Source organism: Mesoplodon densirostris, assembly GCF_025265405.1.
Source record: "Mesoplodon densirostris isolate mMesDen1 chromosome Y unlocalized genomic scaffold, mMesDen1 primary haplotype SUPER_Y_unloc_1, whole genome shotgun sequence".
NCBI classification, from domain to species: domain Eukaryota; kingdom Metazoa; phylum Chordata; class Mammalia; order Artiodactyla; family Ziphiidae; genus Mesoplodon; species Mesoplodon densirostris.
The window spans coordinates 4,083,480-4,101,756 of record NW_026778236.1 but is presented as its reverse complement, the minus strand read 5'-3'; the positions used below and the strand labels follow the sequence as shown (position 1 = coordinate 4,101,756).

The following is an 18,277-nucleotide window of genomic DNA, read 5'->3' as shown; positions in this document are numbered from 1 at the left end:
TGTTTTTCTGTGTTCTCATTTTGCTTATCTTACTGTGTTTGGGGTCTCCTTTTTGCAAGCTGCAGGTTCATAGTTCCTGTTGTTTTTGGTGTCTTCCCCCAGTGGCTACGGTTGGTTCAGTGGGTTGTTTAGGCTTCTTGGTAGAGGGGACTAGTGTCTGTGTTCTGGTGGATGAGGCTGGATCTTGTCTTTCTGGTGGGCAGGTGTGTATCCGGTGGTGTGTTCTGGGGTGTCTCTGAGCTCATTATGATTTTAGGCAGACTCTCTGCTAGTGGGTGGGGTTGTGCTCCTGTCTTGCTAGTTGTTTGGCATAGGGTGTCCAGCACTGTAGCTGGCTGATCGTTTAGTGGAGCTGGGGCTTAACATTGAGATGGAGATCTCTGGGAGAGCTTTCACCGTTTGTTATTACGTGGAGCTGGGAGGTCTCTGGTGGACCAGTGTCCTGTACTTGGCTCTCCCACCTCAGAGGCACAGGCGTGACACCCAGCCAGAGCATCAAAACCCTGTCAGCCACACAGCCCAGAAGTAAAGGGAGAGAAGGAGGGAGAGGGAGAGAGAGGGAGAGGGAGGGAGGGAGGGAGAGAGAGAGAGAGAGAGAGAGAGAGGGAGTGAGGGAAAGATACAAAAAAGAAAGAAAGAAAAACGTTATTAAAGTAAAAAAATTTTTTATAGTAAAAAGTAATAAAAAAAAGAAAGAAGAGAGCAACCAAACCAAAAAACAAACACACTGATGAAAACAAGCGCTATAAACTATACTAAAAAACAAACCCCCAAAACGGAGAGACAGGACCCTAGGACAAATGATAAAAGCAAAGCTATACAGATAAAATCACACACAGAAGCATACACATACACACTTACAAAAAGAGAAAAAAGAAAAAAATATATACATCGTTGCTCTGAAAGTCCATCTCCTCAATTTGGGATGATTCGTTGTCTATTCAGGTATTCCCCAGATGCAGGGTACATCAAGTTGATTGTGGAGATTTAATCCGCTGCTCCTGAGGCTGCTGGGAGAGATTTCCCTTCTATTCTTTGCTCGCACAGCTCCTGGGGTTCAGCTTTGGATTTGGCCCCGCCTCTGCATGTAGGTCACCTGAGGGCATCTGTTCTTTGCTCAGACAGTACGGGGTTAAAGGAGCCGCTGATTAGGGGCTCTGGCTCACTCAGGCAGCAGGGAGGGAGGGTTACGGAATGCAGGGTGAGTCTGCGGCAGCAAAGGCTGGTGTGACGTTGCAGCACCCTGAGGCACTCCATGTGTTCTCCCAGGGAAGTTGTCCCTGGATCACAGGACCCTGGCAGTGCCGCGCTGCACAGGCTCCCGGGAGGGGAGGTCTGGAGAGTGACCTGTGCTTGCACACAGGCTTGTTGGTGGCTGCAGTGGCCGCCTTAGCGTCTCATGCCCGTCTCTGGGGTCCGTGCTGATAGCCGTGGCTCACGCCCTGGAGCTTGTTTAGGCGGTGCTCTGAACACCCTCTTCTCACACAGCCCGCAACAATAGTCTCTTGCCTTTTCGGCAGGTCCAGACTTTCCCCCGGACTCCCTCATGGCTAGCTGTGGCACACTAGCCCCCTTCAGGCTGTCTTCACGCAGCCAAACCCAGTCCTCTCCCTGGGATCTGAACTCCGAAGCCCGAGCCTCCTCTCCCACCTGCCGCCCGCTCTGGGGGATGAGCAGACAAGCCTCTCGGGCTGGTGAGCGCTGGTTGGCACTGATTCTCTGTGCAGGCATCTCTCCACTTTGCCCTCCACACCCCTGTGGCTGCACTCTCTTCCACGGCTCCGAAGCTTTCCCCCTCCGCCACCTGCAGTCTCTGTACACAAAGGGGCTTCTAGTGTGTGGAAACCTTTCCTCTTTCATGGCTCCCTCCCACTGGTGCAGTCCTTATTCTTTTGTCTCTGTTTATTCTTTTTGCTTTTGCCCTACCCAGGTACGTGGGGAGTTTCTTGCCTTTTGGGAGGCCTGAGGTCTTCTGCCAGCGTTCAGTAGTTGTTCTCTAGGAGCTGTTCCACATGTATATGTATTACTGATGTATCTGTGGGGAGAAAGGTGATCTCCACATCTCACTCCTCCGCCATCTTGAAGGTCTCCTAGATAAGGTTTTACCAGCACAGCCCCGCCCATTTGCTTCGGCTTTCACTGCCATGGCAGAGTTGAGTAGTTACTCAGGACAGCCTATGTTTTGCAAAGCCTAAAACACTGACTGTCTGCCCTTTTATAGAAAAGGTCTGTCTATCCCTGCACTACAAAATCATCAAATCCACAAGTTTTACGTAAAGTAAGGCAAATACTAATATGGGATTTAAAAAGGAACAAACAGCAAAGCAAAATAGCTAGAAGAATGATCTCGAAAGTCAGACACACTGGTCTTGCATGCTGCCTCTGGACATTCCAAGTGATCTCGGGCAAAGTACTAATGACTGAGTCAGTTTCACAACTGTGACCTTGGAATAAAAATTCCCATCGCAGAGAATTACTGTCAGGATTAGATTCTAGGTAAATTTAGTTTATTTTTATAAATACTACGCAGAGAAAAACAAACAAACAAACCACCTGGCTTGAAGTCTTGTTAGGAGTTTCCTTAACCTGCATTTTTTAAAAATTTCAAATTACCGAAACAGGGAAAATTTTGAATTTGGATACAAGCATATGAAATAACTCTGAAATCCATGGTTGCTTTAAATTACAATTCAACCTAAAAATTATTTATGTCCCAAATGCTTACTCACAGGTTGGGGACTTTGATTTCATTTTGACACAGAAACAATGTATAATCATTATGATTTCCTAAAGCAGTTAATAAAATATACTGATCAAATAATTTAACTACAGCAGTTTCCCAATTCCAGAGGATTAATCTTTTAAGACTCAGAACTTATTCTTAACTGTTTAGGTTTGATTATTTATAATGAGATTGTAAGTATTAGAAAACACATATTAGGTTTAAGACATACATCTGTCACAACCTCTTTAAGACTCCTTCTCTTCATCAGCAAAATGGATATTTTATGACTGGTTATAAGGATAAACCACAGTGTAATATATATACATTTTCAAACTGTACAAACTAGTCATGAGTATTAATATTTATCAGTGGAAAAATGTTTATTATGTGCTACTACCTTAAATAACTGGTGTTAATATATTTTTCTTGAAGAGTCAGGGTTATTACCATAAATATCCATCACAGTCCTGTGCTATAGGTACAGCTGTTATATAAATATATAAGTAGTTACAATGCTGAATGCTGTCAGAGTCAAAAAATAAGCATTAATGACCACTATAAAAGTAGTCCCCAAGTAGCACGTTTCTCCTCATTCATCATATCAAGGTCTCCGTTGATCCATCTCTCCCTGATTGTTGAATGTTGTAAATATCTGACAACATAGTGCATGTCTAATGCAAACTGACTGACAAAGAAAATTATTAATCTTGCCAAAGATGAAGGATTTCATGAAGATGATAACAATGATACTGGAAAAATTTTCAAATCACACGCAAAACCGTCTACAAATACAACAGGATTAGATAAATTAAGTGAATTTTTAAAAAGTGCAAAGAATTATGATGTTGGTCCTTCAAAATATTATGGGTATTAAAAAATTCAGAGATGATCTTTGGAAAACTGCCAAAATCTCAGCCATTTTCACAAGAAACAGCCCTCTTTTATAATATAGTTATAAAACTGAAACATACAAAAATTGTGAAGTGAAGGGTATACCATTTTTCATCAATTCTAATATGAACATTGTTCACATTTTAACATCTCTGAAATGAGGTGCATCTTACAATCAATAGCATCTCTATGATCTGTTATAATCTTATAAACTGTGGGCCGGGCAGCAGTTACAACATAGATGTTACTGCCTGAGAATGTATGAATTTTCTCAATTTTTTATTTCTTGCTGTCATAACTGGAAAACCTCAACTCCTCAGTTTTAAATTAAAAAACCACGCAATGGCTTGTTCAAGAGGAAACAGGAGCCTACCAGTTGTTGAAAACCTTCCATTGATTCCCTCTGATAAGAGCAAGAAAGCACCAGCACCAAAGCTTGCAGACTGGTGCTGACTCCCTGAGAGAAAATTGGGGTTCTCTTTTAAGAATCGCTGAAATCTCAGTGCACTTTGTGGCATAGAGGATAGTATTATTTGAGAAAAAGTGAACGTCAATGACCCTAATTTTAAAAACGAATGATTGGAAAGTCAAAGTATCAAAGTAGATTTAGGAATGAATACCTTTACCAATTTATTTCATTCATATTTTCCTTTGTATGGATGCTCAAGAATAACATAATAAAAAAAATCTAAAAGACTTATTTCAACAAGTATAAAATAAAAAGATTGTGATAAAAAGCATTGTATCAAGTTATATTGGCAAGATTTATTCTCTTTTAGTCATATATAAAATAACAATATGCCTTATAGTTGTATCTTGGATTTCATAAAATACATATTGTATTCATTATACACTTCTAACAGAAAAATTATAATCCTCCTCAAGTTAGTTACTTTCAGAATCAATATGGACTTGGAAGTATATACAAAATTCTGATAAACATAAGACAAAATAATTTTTAAATTTCATTTTTCAAGGTAAAATCCCAATCAAACCCTTTTTCCACTCTTTACTACAAAATGTGGGTCTCTATTTTAGCTGGATTTACTTTAAGTGGCTTTTCCCAAAATGAATGCTGCTGGGCTAAGGAGGGTCTCCTACATGAGACACAGGGCTGACTGATTCAGCACCTCATGCTGAGTGAGCAACAGTTCCCAGGCTCCTGGCTGTTTTCAGAGGAGACTCCAAGGCTCTCTCTGAGGCCTCTCCTCCCTGAGGTTCCCCGGCTAATTCATTAGAGGTGATAAACTCTCAGAGCAGCCACGTCTCCCTGCTCCAGCCTGTGCAGCATAAATGTGCAGTACAGACCTGTGGCACAGAATCAATCGTTTTCCCATGGCAATAACGGAATGTCTAGTCTTTGAAGATACATGAGGCTGGCAAAATCAGAAAGCTTTATGGAAACTACCTAAGATGCTGTGCAAATTAACAGTAAATATTTCTAGAGTTAATCACCATCTCCTCAGCAGGGAACAACTGCAGTGGCAGTAAAAACATGTCTACCTTCCCCCTGAATCTCTCCCGCAGTCCCCAAGCCAACAAGGCAACAGAAAGGTACCATGAACTCTCTCACGAAGATAAGGCAGATGGAATCTCAGTAGAAACTAGAAACAGTGTCTTCCAGGAACTGCAAGTAGTCTGGTATGGTTGAAGCTGAAGGGATGAAGAAGGGAACGGGAAAATCAAGAGCAGTAAGAAAGACAAAGGGAAGACCCCTTGTGCTAAGCTACCAGGTTTAATTTATCCTCTAAACAATAAACAACCACTGAGTAATTCCAAGCATATGGGCAATGTGTTCCATGTGGCTTTAGAAAGATCACCTTGGCAGCCCAAGCCAAAGATGCATTAGAAGGATCCTCAGAAGCAGTGAGATGAAAAGACTAACGAGGTAAGGATCTCAACAAGGGCGAAAATAACAAAAACAGAAAGGAGGAGGTGGCTATGGGATATTCAGAAGGCAGAAAACGTGATCTGGTCGCTGACTGGCTATGAGTTGAGTTGGGTGGGACGTGACAGAGAGAAGATGCTTTCTGGCTTTCAAACCAGAACCCCCAAAGTCAAGCCATCTTTGATGGTGATTCTCTGCAGCAGGATGGGTACTACAGGAAGGGCCATGGGTCTGAAGACAATGAAGTGAATTTAGTTTTGGAAATAAAAGAATGAAGTACAGAAAGCTCTAGTCCCGGGTAAGATGGAAGCACACGCACCCCCTTTCCCAATGAACACATGATAAAGTGCAGGCACATCTGGGGACCCTGAAAAGTAAACAGAGGCAGGCAGAGTCAAGAATGCCAGAGTTCAGAGTACCTATAAGTGCACGATGAGGGTACTACATTTTAAAAACTGTGGTATCTTCTGGCCTAAACCTAACTTGGCCAAAACCCCCAAACCGAGCACTCTGGTAGCGACAGCAGTAACTGGTTATCTCTTCCAGTTCCGGAGTAGGGAGGGAAAACTTAAGGAGAATAGGAAATGTTCCAGTTTTAGTCTTTCTCTCTCCTTTTTCTCTTGTGCTGCAGCCCCCAGGAAAGCTCACTGCTGTGGTGGCAGCCGAGACAGCAAGAGGAGCTTCTAGGAGCTACAATGGTGAGGGAGGGACCCGTGGTCTCCTGTGACATTGATACTCCAAAGGCCAGAGCAGAGCTTCCCTGGTGGCGCAGTGGTTGAGGGTCTGCCTGCCAATGCAGGGGACATGGGTTCGTGCCCCGGTCCAGGAAGATCCCACATGCCATGGGGCGGCTGGGCCTGTGAGCCATGGCTGCTGGGCCTGCGTGTCCAGAGCCTGTACTCCACAACGGGAGAGGGCACAGCAGTGAGGCCCGTGTACCGCAAAAAAAAAGAGCCAGAGCAAAGCCTGTGGCCTCTGCCTCTCTCCTTCTCTCTCTGCCTCTGTCTGTCTGTCTGTCTCTCCTCCCACTGCTTCACCCTATGACTGAGGGAGCCCTAGGTATGTGAGGCCTCAGACTGAGAGGTGAGCCCAGGGAAAAGGCGGGCATCAGACCAATGGCACACTGCGGGGCTCTGGAAAATGGCCCCAAGAGTTGTTATAAAGTCCTGGGGTTGCCTGCATCTGTGTGTGGACAAGACCCTGCTCTGCATGAGCACAGGGCTGGCTGATAGACTTCCACCCAAATCCCGGGCAGACAACACTGCACAGTGCATACGAGGGACAAAAGGAAAACAGGAATTTGAAGCCTGACCCCAACAGGTCAAATGCCTGCTAAAACAAATAAAATCAACAGCCTCCATAAAATTTAAACAAAATCCAAAGTCTAATAATATAATATTCCAAATGTCCAGGGTACAACTCAAAATTAATCAGCACATGAAAAATGACAAAAATCTCAAACTACCTGGGAATATACAATAGACAGATTATGATTAGATGAAAGAAATGATATAATTATGTGGCAAAAACTTCAAAGAAACTATTTTAAAAGTATTTGAACAGCAATCAAGTGGTGAAAAAAGGTTAACATAGAAAATACTAGCAGAGAAAGAAAAGAAACAAGGAAAAATCAAGTGGAAACACAAGAAATGAAAAAAATACAATTACCAAAATAAAACCCTCCCTGGCTGGACCAAATAAGCAGAATAAAGATGAAAGGGGAAAGAGGAAGTGAACCTGAAAACAACAGAAATTAACAAATCTGAACAACAGTGAAAAAAACTGTAAAAAACTGAACAGAGCTTCACAAACCTGTGGAACAAGAACAAAAGGTCTAACATTCATGTCATCAGAGAACCAGAGAAGAGAAAGAGCACAGAGCTGAAAAAATATTTGAAGAAATCATGGCTCAAAAATGGCATAAGGCATAAACCTACAAGTTCAAGAAACTTAGCAAACCACCAACAGAATAAACCTAAAGAAATCCATGCCCAGAAACAACTTAATCACACTGCTGGAAACTAAGGACAAAGAAAGAATCTGGAAACATCCAGAGAAAAATAAGACATACCTGCAGGAGAAATAAAGGTGAGGATTTCTCTTCAAAAACTATGGAGAACAGAAATCAGTGAAGTAACTTTTTAAATGAAAATAGAAATGAACTGTCAACCCAAAATACTACAACCATCGAAAATACTGTTTAGAAATAAAGATGAAATAAAACTAAGAGGATTTATAGCCAACAGACCTAACCTAAAAGAACTGCCAAAGGAATTTCTTCAGAGAGAAATTATATAAGAAGAAACTTGGATCATTAGGAATGAGTGAATAGCAAGAAAAATGGTAAATATTTGTGTAAATATTAGTAAGTATTCCTGTTCTATTGCCTTCTTAAACATGTTTGAAGTTGCAAGCAAAATTTATAACACGGCCTAATGAGGATTTAAATGTATGTAAACGTAATATATAAGACAACTATGGCGTAAAGGGGAGAGGGTAAGGGTACCTACATGATGGAAAAATTTCTACATTCCAAAGTGAAGGAGTAAAATAGTGTTTACAGCTGACCCGGGAACAACAAGGGGTTTGGGGCACCAACCCTTCATGAAGTTGAAAATGAGATAACAAATACATGTTGTTAAAAGCCACTAACTTGTGCTAATTTGTTACACAGCAAAACAAAAACCAAAACAAAAACGAACCCCTCCACTAATACGAGGAACAAAAAGAGATTACATTTTGGTAAGAAAGGTCAATTCACTCTAAAACCCCAACAATTAAAAATGTGTATGCTTTCTAAAAAAAAAAAAAAAAAAAAAAAAAAAGAAAGAAAGGAAAAACTGACCAAACTAAAAGGAGAAACAGATAAATCTACAATTATATTTGAAGGCTTCAACTCTCCTACCTCAGTATCAAACAATGTTGGCAAAATGTCAGCATGGATGAAGTACTAAAAAGCACCATCAACTCACTGGATCTAATTGAAACATATAGCACTCCACCCAACCACAGCAGGGTACACATTCTTTTCAAGTGCATGTGGAACATTCACGAAGATAGATCATATTCTAGATCAAAGTACAAACCCTAACAAATGTAAAATGACTGAATGAAATCCTATAAAATATGCTCTCTGATCATAAAATAAAAGCAGAAAACAATAACAGAAAAAAGGAAGAAAAGTCCAAACACTTGGAAATTAACCCATTTCTAAGTAATCCATGGGCCAAAGAGGATGTTTCAAGGGAAATTACAATAAATTTTGAACTGAATGAAATGAAAATAGAACACAGAAAAATTTGTGGGGTGCAACTAAAGCAGTGCTTTGAGGGAAATTTACAGCATGCAATACCAATATTAGAAAAGAAAAAAGGTCTCACCCTCAGCTATCTAAGCTTCAACCTTAAAAGACCAGAAATGATCAAAATAAACAGAAATCAAGCAGAAGGAAGATAACATTGTGAATGTACCATATGCTACTGAATTATGTATTTTTAAATGGGTAAGACAGAAAAGTTTATGTTTTGTGTATTTTACCACACTAAAAACATTTTCTTTCATGGATCATAGATCTAAAGGTTAAAAGTAAAACTATAAAATTTTTTTGAAAAATAGGACCAAATCTTCATGACTGCTGGATAGGCAGAGAGTTTTTAGACATGATAGAGGCAAAAGCATGATCTGTAAACAAAAAAACCTGAAAACGTACACTTTATCGAAGTTAACACCTTGCACTCTGTGAAAAATATTAAGAGAATGATAAGCCAAACTGCCACCTAGGAGAAAATACTGGCAAATTACTTACCCAATAAAAGATTTGTCCAGAATATAAAGAACTCTCAGCAAGACAGTAACAACACAACACAATTAACATGGACAAATTACTCAGGCACATGGTTCTCTAAAGAGGATATAAGGATCACAAATAAGCACATGAAAAGGGATTCAACATCATTAACATTTAGAGAAATGCAAATCAAACCACAATGAGATACCCCTATACATAGATTAGATGGCCAAAATAAAAGACAGAGACAATACCGAATGCTGATGAGGATGTGGGGCAATGGGCGCTCTTGGTCACTGCTGCTAAGAAGGCAAAACGGTGCGAGTGCTCTGGCAAACAGCTGACTTTTGAAAACTCAAGTTAAGTCTACACTTACCACATGATCCAGAAAAGCCACTCTTGGGCATTTATCCTAGAGAAACAAAAACTTACTCTTCTCCAAACACCTGTAAATGAATGATCAAAGCAGCACTGATTATCATTACCAAAAACTAGAAACAACCCAAATGTCCCTTGGTGGATGAATGAATAAACAAACTGTAGCACATCCATGCAATGGAATACCACTCAACAACAAAAAAGAAAAAGTTACTGATATATGCAACAACTTGGATGAACAGCATTAAGGTGAATGAAAGAAGCCAACCGCTAAAGGTTATATACTATTATATATACCACACACAAATACCATATAAGACATTCTTGAAAAGACAAAACCATAGTAATGGAGAATAGACAGTGGCTGCCAGGGTATTAGGGGTGAGGGGACAGCATGACTATGTTGAGAGAGAGCACAAGAGAGTTTTGGGGTGACGGAATGGTTCTGTATCCTGACTGTGGTGGTGGGTACATGAATTTATACTTGTGTTAAAATTCATAGAACTGGAGAAGAAAAATAAAGTTAATGTTATTGTATGATGATTTACATAACAAAAGGAAATTTAAAAAATAAGGTGCCAATGTGACTGCTAGGAAATGATGTCCAGAAGGCAGCTAGACAGGATGGAAGTTAGGAGGGTAGTCTGCATAACTGACAGAGACTTTGAGGTCACCAGTCCCTTGTAGAATAATAAGTGAGATCACCCCAGGGTATTAACTTACAGTGAAAAATAACCAAGGACAGAACCCCAGGAAATATCAGCCTTAGAAACTAAAGAAGGAGAGAATCCTGTAGAAGAAGATATTAAGAAATAATAATCAGAAAAGTAAAGGATAAACAGAATTTGGTGTCATGGAAGGCGAAGAAGAAATTTTGAAGAAGTAACTTATGTGATCAAATGTCACAAAATGGTCAAGTAGGATAAAGATTTAAAATACTCTATTATATTTGGCAAGATGGATATTGGTGACTTCTGTTTCAACAGGATTATGAATAGCGGGTAAGCAATGACAGAGAACAGAGCTTCATTCATTTGAGGTGTCTGGCTACGAAGAGGAGGAAGGAGCCAGGAACGTGAGAAACATGAATATATTGATGGGCTGTGCAGGAAAGAAGGGAAGGTCAGAAAAGAGAGGAAACAAGTGATAGAGTAAGGAGGACCCTTGGTGAAACAGACAGTATGGCCCAGAAAATAAGGCCAGGAAAGTGTGGGCTCTCAAGTCAGACTGCAGGGATTTAAACACGATGTAATCTATCATTTGGTTGCTGTAAAGCTCAAGCTGTCACTTTAGCTTCTCCATCTCTGCCTCAGTGAGATGTAAGATGGGAAGACGACAGAACCTGCCTCAGAGTACTGCTATGAGAAGTGAGTGAATACAGGTATAGAACTTAGAACTAAGCCTGACACATAAGCACCCAGTAAATGACCAATGTTAACAATTACCAGCATTATAATCATCAAATAGGATGGAATAGGAAGATTACTTTTGAACAGAGGAAGTTATATCCTTCTCTGAGAATGGAGAAAACAAGGATAGATTGGGTACAATTATGCATAAGTTTATAAGTATGGAGGCAGAAAATGTGATGAAATGTGGGATTCTTAAGCCCAATTTTCTCTGTGATGTAATGATAATCTTCACAGAAAGGGAAGAAGGATGAAACCATGGAGGAAAGTCCGCACTGTGGGCAACAGGAGAGGCTGCTGACCACAGAGATGCAGGGGACAGCCAAGAAGCACTGACAGCTCTGCTGAAACCAGAGACCATAAACCCATCTGACACTAGTCATCACAGCTTTAACTTTCTCCAGCAGTGTTCAGAAGTCTGAGAGTAAAAACAGTCACCAACTGAGTTACACATAATAAAGAGGGAAATATCCACTCAGAAGGAAGGGCTCTGTGGGAGCATGGGGAGCATATAATTGAGGGAATTTAATGATCGGCTACTCCCATGAGCTTTAAAAGCATCTCTTTTAGAAACTACACAAATGCCCATCAACTGAGGACTGAACAAACTGTGGTACATCAACACGATGGAATATGACTCAGGAATAAAAAAGAACTGATACACACCAGCCTCAAAACTCTATATACTGTATGATAATTTTACATGAAATTCTAGAAGAAACAAGACCACAGTGACAGGAAGCAGATTGGTGGTTGCCTACAGCTGGTAGAAGATTGACTGTCACGGGGCACAAGGAAACTTCTTCCTCCAGTTTTACTGAGACATGACTGACTTAAAACACTGTTAGTTTAAGGTGTACAACATAATGACTTGATACACGCAAAAACTGAGAAAGGATCACTATGGTAAGTTTGGTTATCATCCATCATCTCACATACTGACAGTTTTTTCTCTGGTGGCAAGAGGAGGAACCTTTTAAGAAATGATGGAATGGTGCTGTCCTGTGATTGTGGCAGTGGTTACATGACTACATACACCTGTCAACACTCATCCAGATACACACCCAACACTGGTGAATTTCACTGTATTTAAACTTTGTTAATACAGCTGACTTCTTACAAGGCTGTTTGGACGCCTGGGTTGCATGCTCTACCACCAAGCATGGGCTCGAGACAGCTCCTCCCCCTCGCCTTGTCTGCATCCCCAGACGCGGCCTCTAAGTCATAGGCAAAGGGACTGTGGCGGGCAGAACCTGGAGAAGACCCCCAAGGCTTCCTGATACCCACCCCCACTCCTCAGGTGTGCAAGTCTGATGGGTTGTACCCCCAGGATTAGGTCATGATAAATGGGATGAGGGACGTTAAACCAGTGAGCTGACCATTAAATGCAGTTTTCCTGGCTGGTTGTAGAAGCGGCAGGTGGGGGGTTGATGCACAGGGAGCTCTTTGATGCTGAGATGAAGGGGCCACATGGTCCCAGTCAAAGCTCTCAGACAGCGAGGCCCGAGTTCCAAAGCAGCAGGGAGGGAAGTCCTGCCAACACCCTGAGGGGTTGGTGAAGACGGCTGAGACTCCAGCTGAGGACACAGCCGTTGACACCTCCACACCCCGCCCCCCACCCCAGCCTCAGGAGACCAGGAGCAGAGAACTGTTACAATGTGCCAGAGTCCTGGCCTGGAGAAACTGGGGGTCATAAATTTGTGTTGCTTTAAGCCACTACATTATGGTAATTTGTTATACAGCACGGAAAAGGAGAGGCCAATTTTAAACAACTCCTCTACCTCATCATAAAAAAGTTCCAATTTAGAACTTAAAATTGTGTGAACTTAAAATCCCCACAGCTAACCTCAGCTTTCGCCTCTGTTCTTTACCTCACACTTCCAGAATATATATTCTTGTCTAACACCAGACTCTAAGTTATTCCAGAGAGAAACTGTATCTGAGTAAGCTTTAATTAAGTCATCTTTAATCAATTAATTAACCTATTACCCCCAAAGTGTTTAACACACTTCCTTGTTGTTATATTAGTGAATAAAGAAAGTAATATATGATGCACCCACCCAAATATACTGAAAAGTAAAAATTCTTCACTTTTTAGCCACATTTTTCTAACGTAAAGTTTCACGTATACATATAGTCATCTAGGGAATGAAGAAACTCTATACAGGTTAACAAAATGAATCTTGGAAAGTCATATAAAAATCACTGTCAAAAATGCACTGATTTCTAAAGCACATCTTTTAAAAATGATAAAACAACAAAATGAAAATACTAATATCTGACTGCAGTGAGACCATGGCCTCCCCTTCTTCCAAAATTCTACACTTGAGAAATTGTAAAGTGAATGCATATCAACACTCACAAACAAGTGAAACTCTTGGTAGTCCCAAGCACAGAAAGAATCTAGGGGTAAGGAAAGTACATACGTGGGTTTAAGATGAGAAGTGTCATGAACACAGCCTATAGGGAAGAGGCCTCAGCAGCAGATGTGAGCAACAGGAGGCTGCTCTGCGCTGAGCTGGCACCCGGGGCACGAGGGGAACAGCAGCAATGGCGCTTAAAGAAGAGGTCACCCAGCACACTGTCCATCTCCACGAGCAGCTCCCTTCAGACACAACTGATGAGAGAGCCCGGAGTGAAAGGCCAGGCCGGTGCTCCAGGTGACCGGTGACACCCAGGAAGGTGCTGTCCCCAATGCCCAGAAAATAAGCTGCCACGTATTTGCCTGGCCGAACAGCAATGGGTCCCACCTATCCTCTACTCTGATGAAAAACTGAACAGAGCAGAGGTCAGCAACACGTGCCCATCTCGCCAGGGGGCCACCCAAAGAGAGGCAATGAAGGGTAAAAGAGACACCCCCAAACATGAACACACCAGCAAGAACACCAAACGTATGAGGGATGCCAGTACCAGGAGCAGACTTGCTGAAAAAAAAAACTGAAGACACCGAGGTGACATGGCCGAGAGTGCACTAAGAACAAGACCTTATGATAACCAAAGAACCATTAGAGAAATGAGCACATGATCAAGGAGCTTTCAAGGAGAACTAAGAAGATTCATGGACATGAGAATACAAGTTTCTAAACTTAAGATAAAACATCACTGGATGGGCTGAAGAGCAGAGTAGACAAAACTAAAGAACATGTTACGAGCTGAAATTCGGGCCCAGGAATCCTTCCAAAACAGTAAGAAGGGACAAAGGGATGAAAAAGATGAATAAAAGTACAGAAAAAAAGACATTTGATGCAGAGGTTCCAATCTATCCATTTAACGGGAGTTATCTTAAGGAGAAAAAGGAGAAGAAGCAGTATATGAAGAAGCATCAATTAAGAATGTCCCAGAACTGAAGGTGCGTGCTCAGACTGAAAGCATCTGGTTAGAGTCACGACAGGGCTATTAAAAAATACCGAGAACACTCAAGCGATACTTCAGAACATGGAAGGTAGAAAAGCAGTGCCAAAAGCTTTCAGAGAGGAAAAACCCCTTAGAGAGGAACGTGAAGGAAAAAAATGTCACAAGACTTGAGAGCGACAATGAGACCATGATGAGGCAGCGGCTTCAAGGTGGGGTGGGGAGAGCTTGCAACCCACATTTCTTCACCCAGCAAACTACCAGCCAAGACGTTCACTTGCAGCTGTGGTGGAGTAACAAGGACCAGATCTACCCTCCCACCTTCAGCAACTACAAGTCTGGACAAAGTAGATGAAACAACGATTTTCCAACACTGGCAAACAGGCAGCAAAAGCAGATGAAACAACGATTTTCCAAAACTGGCAAATAGGCAGCACAAGACAGTGATCCTTGTGAGAAGGGTAACAAGTGAGGTAAGCTCAGTAATTGCAGAGTTTCCAGGCTGCAGCACAGGGAGAGGGTGTCCTGAATTAGGTAAACAGCAGCTGGAGCTTGGGAGGTTGAAGAGCACTAACATTTGCAGGAAGGGATACCAAGGAAGAGAGAGCTGCCCAGAGAGTCCTGGAATCGGCAGAGGTTTCCCCTGAGTCTCCTGCTGAGTGACGGTTACCATGACGTCACTAATCCCTCAGGCTCACTGAGGGCTGGGAACACATCACACTTCCAACAGCCAGACTAGAATCAACAGAGCATTGGAGTACCACGAATCCATCATCAGAGCATCAAGAGTACTGCCTTGCTTTTCCGGTAAGCAGCCTGAGGTGACCTCTAAAAATGGTTCGCTGTTCACCTGACCCAGAAAACCCCACAAAATCAGCAAGTTGAGAGGTTCAAATCTTCGTGTTCACTTTAAGAACACTTGTGAAATGGCCCAGGCCATTAAGCGTATGAATATCCAAAAAGTCACCAAGTATCTGAAGGATGTCACTTTAAAGAAGCAATGTGTGTCATTCCGTCGTTACAACGGTGGAGTTGGTAGGTGTGCCCAGGCCAAACAGTGGGGCTGCACGCAGGGTCAGTGGCCCAGAAAGAGTGCTGAATTTTTACTGTACATGCTCAAAAGTGCAGAGAGTAATGCTGAACTTAAGGGCTTAGATGTAGATTCTCTGGTTATTGAGCATATCCAGGTGAACAAAGCCACCAAGATGCGGCACAGGACTTACAGAGCTCATGGTTGGATCAACCTATACATGAGCTCTCCCAGCCCCATTGAGATGATCCTTACTGAAAAAGAACAGATTGTTCCTAAAGCAGAAGAGGAGGTTGCCCAGAAGAAATTAAAGAAACAAAAACTCATGGGCCCAGAGTAAATGCTGCAAAAAGTAAAAAAAAAAAAAAAAAAAAAAAAAAAAAGAGTACTGCCTGAGTGGTGGCCCCAAGTGCATTCTAGATGAAAGGCTGTTCTCCACCTGCCTAGCAAAGCTGAGAATCAACCTTGAAAGACTCAAACTATTTTCAAGTAACATAACTGCATCTCAGAATAAATTTATTCATTTGTATTTAAATACAAAAAATCCAAGATAAAATACACAATGCCAGGCATCCAACCACAAATTACCAGGTGGGTAAAGAAGCAGGAAAAGATTACCCAAATGAAGAGAAAATCAATCAACAAACAGACTCAGGAATGACACAGATAATAGAATTAGTGACAAGGTCATTAAAAAGGCGACTCTAATCATATTCCATATGTTCAAGAAGGTAGAGAAAAGCGTAAGTATTATAAAGACAGACATGGAAAGTATAAAAATGACCCAAATAAATTTTAAGAGATTAAAAAATACAGTATCTGAAATGAAAAATATACAATGTCTGGATGGGATTAAGAGCAGAGCAGATTACACAAAGCAGACAAAAAGAGTAATGAACTTGAAGATACAGTAGCAGAAGCTACCCAAATCAAACACAAGAAAAGGACCAGAAAGAAATGAACAGAGCATCAGTGAGCTGACGTATGGGTACTGAGCACCCAGAGGAAAAAGGAGAGGAGAACAGAAAATTTTGAAGAAATAATGGCTGAATTTTTCCAAATTTGATAAAAACAATAAATCCACTGATCCAAAAGCTCAATGAACCCCCAACAAAATAAAAATGAAGAAAACTACTTCAAGATACATCTAAGTCAATCCACTTCCGGTGATAAGGAGGAAATGTTAAAAGCCGCCAGAGAGAAAAGACACATTACACACAGAGGAAAATTTAAGAATGACAGCAGACCTGTGGTCAGAACAGCCATGCCAGGATGTAAGTGGAGAAACACCTTTAAAGAACTGAAAGAAAAAGAACTCTCAAACTATAAGACTACATCCAGCAAAAATATTTTTCAAAAAAGAAGACAAAATGCTTTTTCAGACATATAAATGCTAAGCAAATTCACCAGCAGACCACCACTACAAATTAACATTTAAGTGTGAAGACAAAATAAGGACCTTTCCAACAAATCTTTGACAGTTTCTCTCCAATAGGTTATGAGAGGATAGTCTCCATCATGAAGACAAATAAACTGAGGGAGGACAGTAGTATATAAGGAACTGTGCTGAGGAAAGAAATGTGTAAATCTTGGTAAGTCTAATAACTGTTTTTAAAATCTGTAACTAAAATGCTACTAACATGGGAGAAATAGGGCAAGGGAAAACAAAGGAGGTTCTCCTCTGCCTATAGAGAGGATACAAATACAGATTAATTCCAGGTATTAGAAAAACAAGCTGATGGGTGTTACACATATACAGGGTAACCGTTAAAAAATATAACTATTTTTCTGTGATATTATTTCAAAGAAAAAAAAATCCTAAATTGGAATAATTATATTAATTAACTCATAAAGATATCACTTATGGACTTACAGTGGATCTAAGTCTAAAGAAAACATACTACCATACAATTGACCTGTTTCCTACGTGAGCGTGATGCTTCACGGGTACTGAGCTGACAAACAAACACCATTTGTTCTGTGGACAAAAGGTGAAAAGGCATTTGTGTACCTCTGCAAGTCAAAACTATTAACTACAGAAATGAAGATCTAAAACTATTAATATTTTCTTATGTACATGACTTAATTCAGTTAACTGGAATAATTAGAGGCTTTAAAATATTTTTGTTCCTAATTTGCTTTTGAGTAAAGGCGCAGTTACATGTATAGTTACCCAAATGTTTATTTCCAATTTTTCTTCTACAATTCTTTGCTACTTAAAAGTATTTAAAACCAAAAGCATATTGGAAGAAAAAAGTAAGGTAAGAACGTATTTATTTAATATAAATATCTGGGTTGCTATACCTACTTCAACTCTTTTAAAAGGAAGGATACAGCTACGAACTTACTCTCAATTAACCAAGGAACAAGAGAACTTCACACTTGGCATAAAAGAAATAGCTGAAGAGAGGTTAAATGCTCTGCAAATGTTCAGAGGAAATGTCTGTAAAGGATTACGGCTCGTGTCATTTATACCTACCTGGCTCCAGACCTTCACTTTGAATACTAACACGTTCAAAAATCTCAAAAACAAAATCCTACCATATGCCCCTCAGCCCGAGCCTTGTTCTGCCTCGCTTCCCGTCTTCGCTGTAGAAACTCTTCCACCTGCTTTGCTCTTTCCACAGCCAGCTGCCCCTTCTGCCTGAGGAATTTGCACAAACAGCAAAGTTAGAAGTTCTGAACATTAAATATTTCAAAAAGTTTAAACTTACACTTATTCTACATATTTTCTTTAGAGATATTTGCAAAATATGAAGGCTGATATGATGTAAAATCTTCCTCTGTAATGAAGAAATTGCCACACATATATTAGAAT

At 40.8% G+C, this 18,277-nt stretch overlaps 1 protein-coding gene and 1 pseudogene across 1 annotated transcript in view; one reads left to right on the top strand and one right to left on the bottom strand.

The window, feature by feature from the left end:
* The window catches only part of LOC132482935 (serine/threonine-protein kinase Nek1-like), a 151,495-nt gene that overhangs the window by 42,841 nt on the left and 90,377 nt on the right, over nucleotides 1–18,277 (bottom strand). The window contains 1 exon segment of the mRNA XM_060088196.1: nucleotides 18,001–18,103. Coding sequence (XP_059944179.1) covers nucleotides 18,001–18,103 — 103 coding nt within the window.
* LOC132482930 (large ribosomal subunit protein uL22-like) lies at nucleotides 15,264–15,799 on the top strand (annotated as a pseudogene).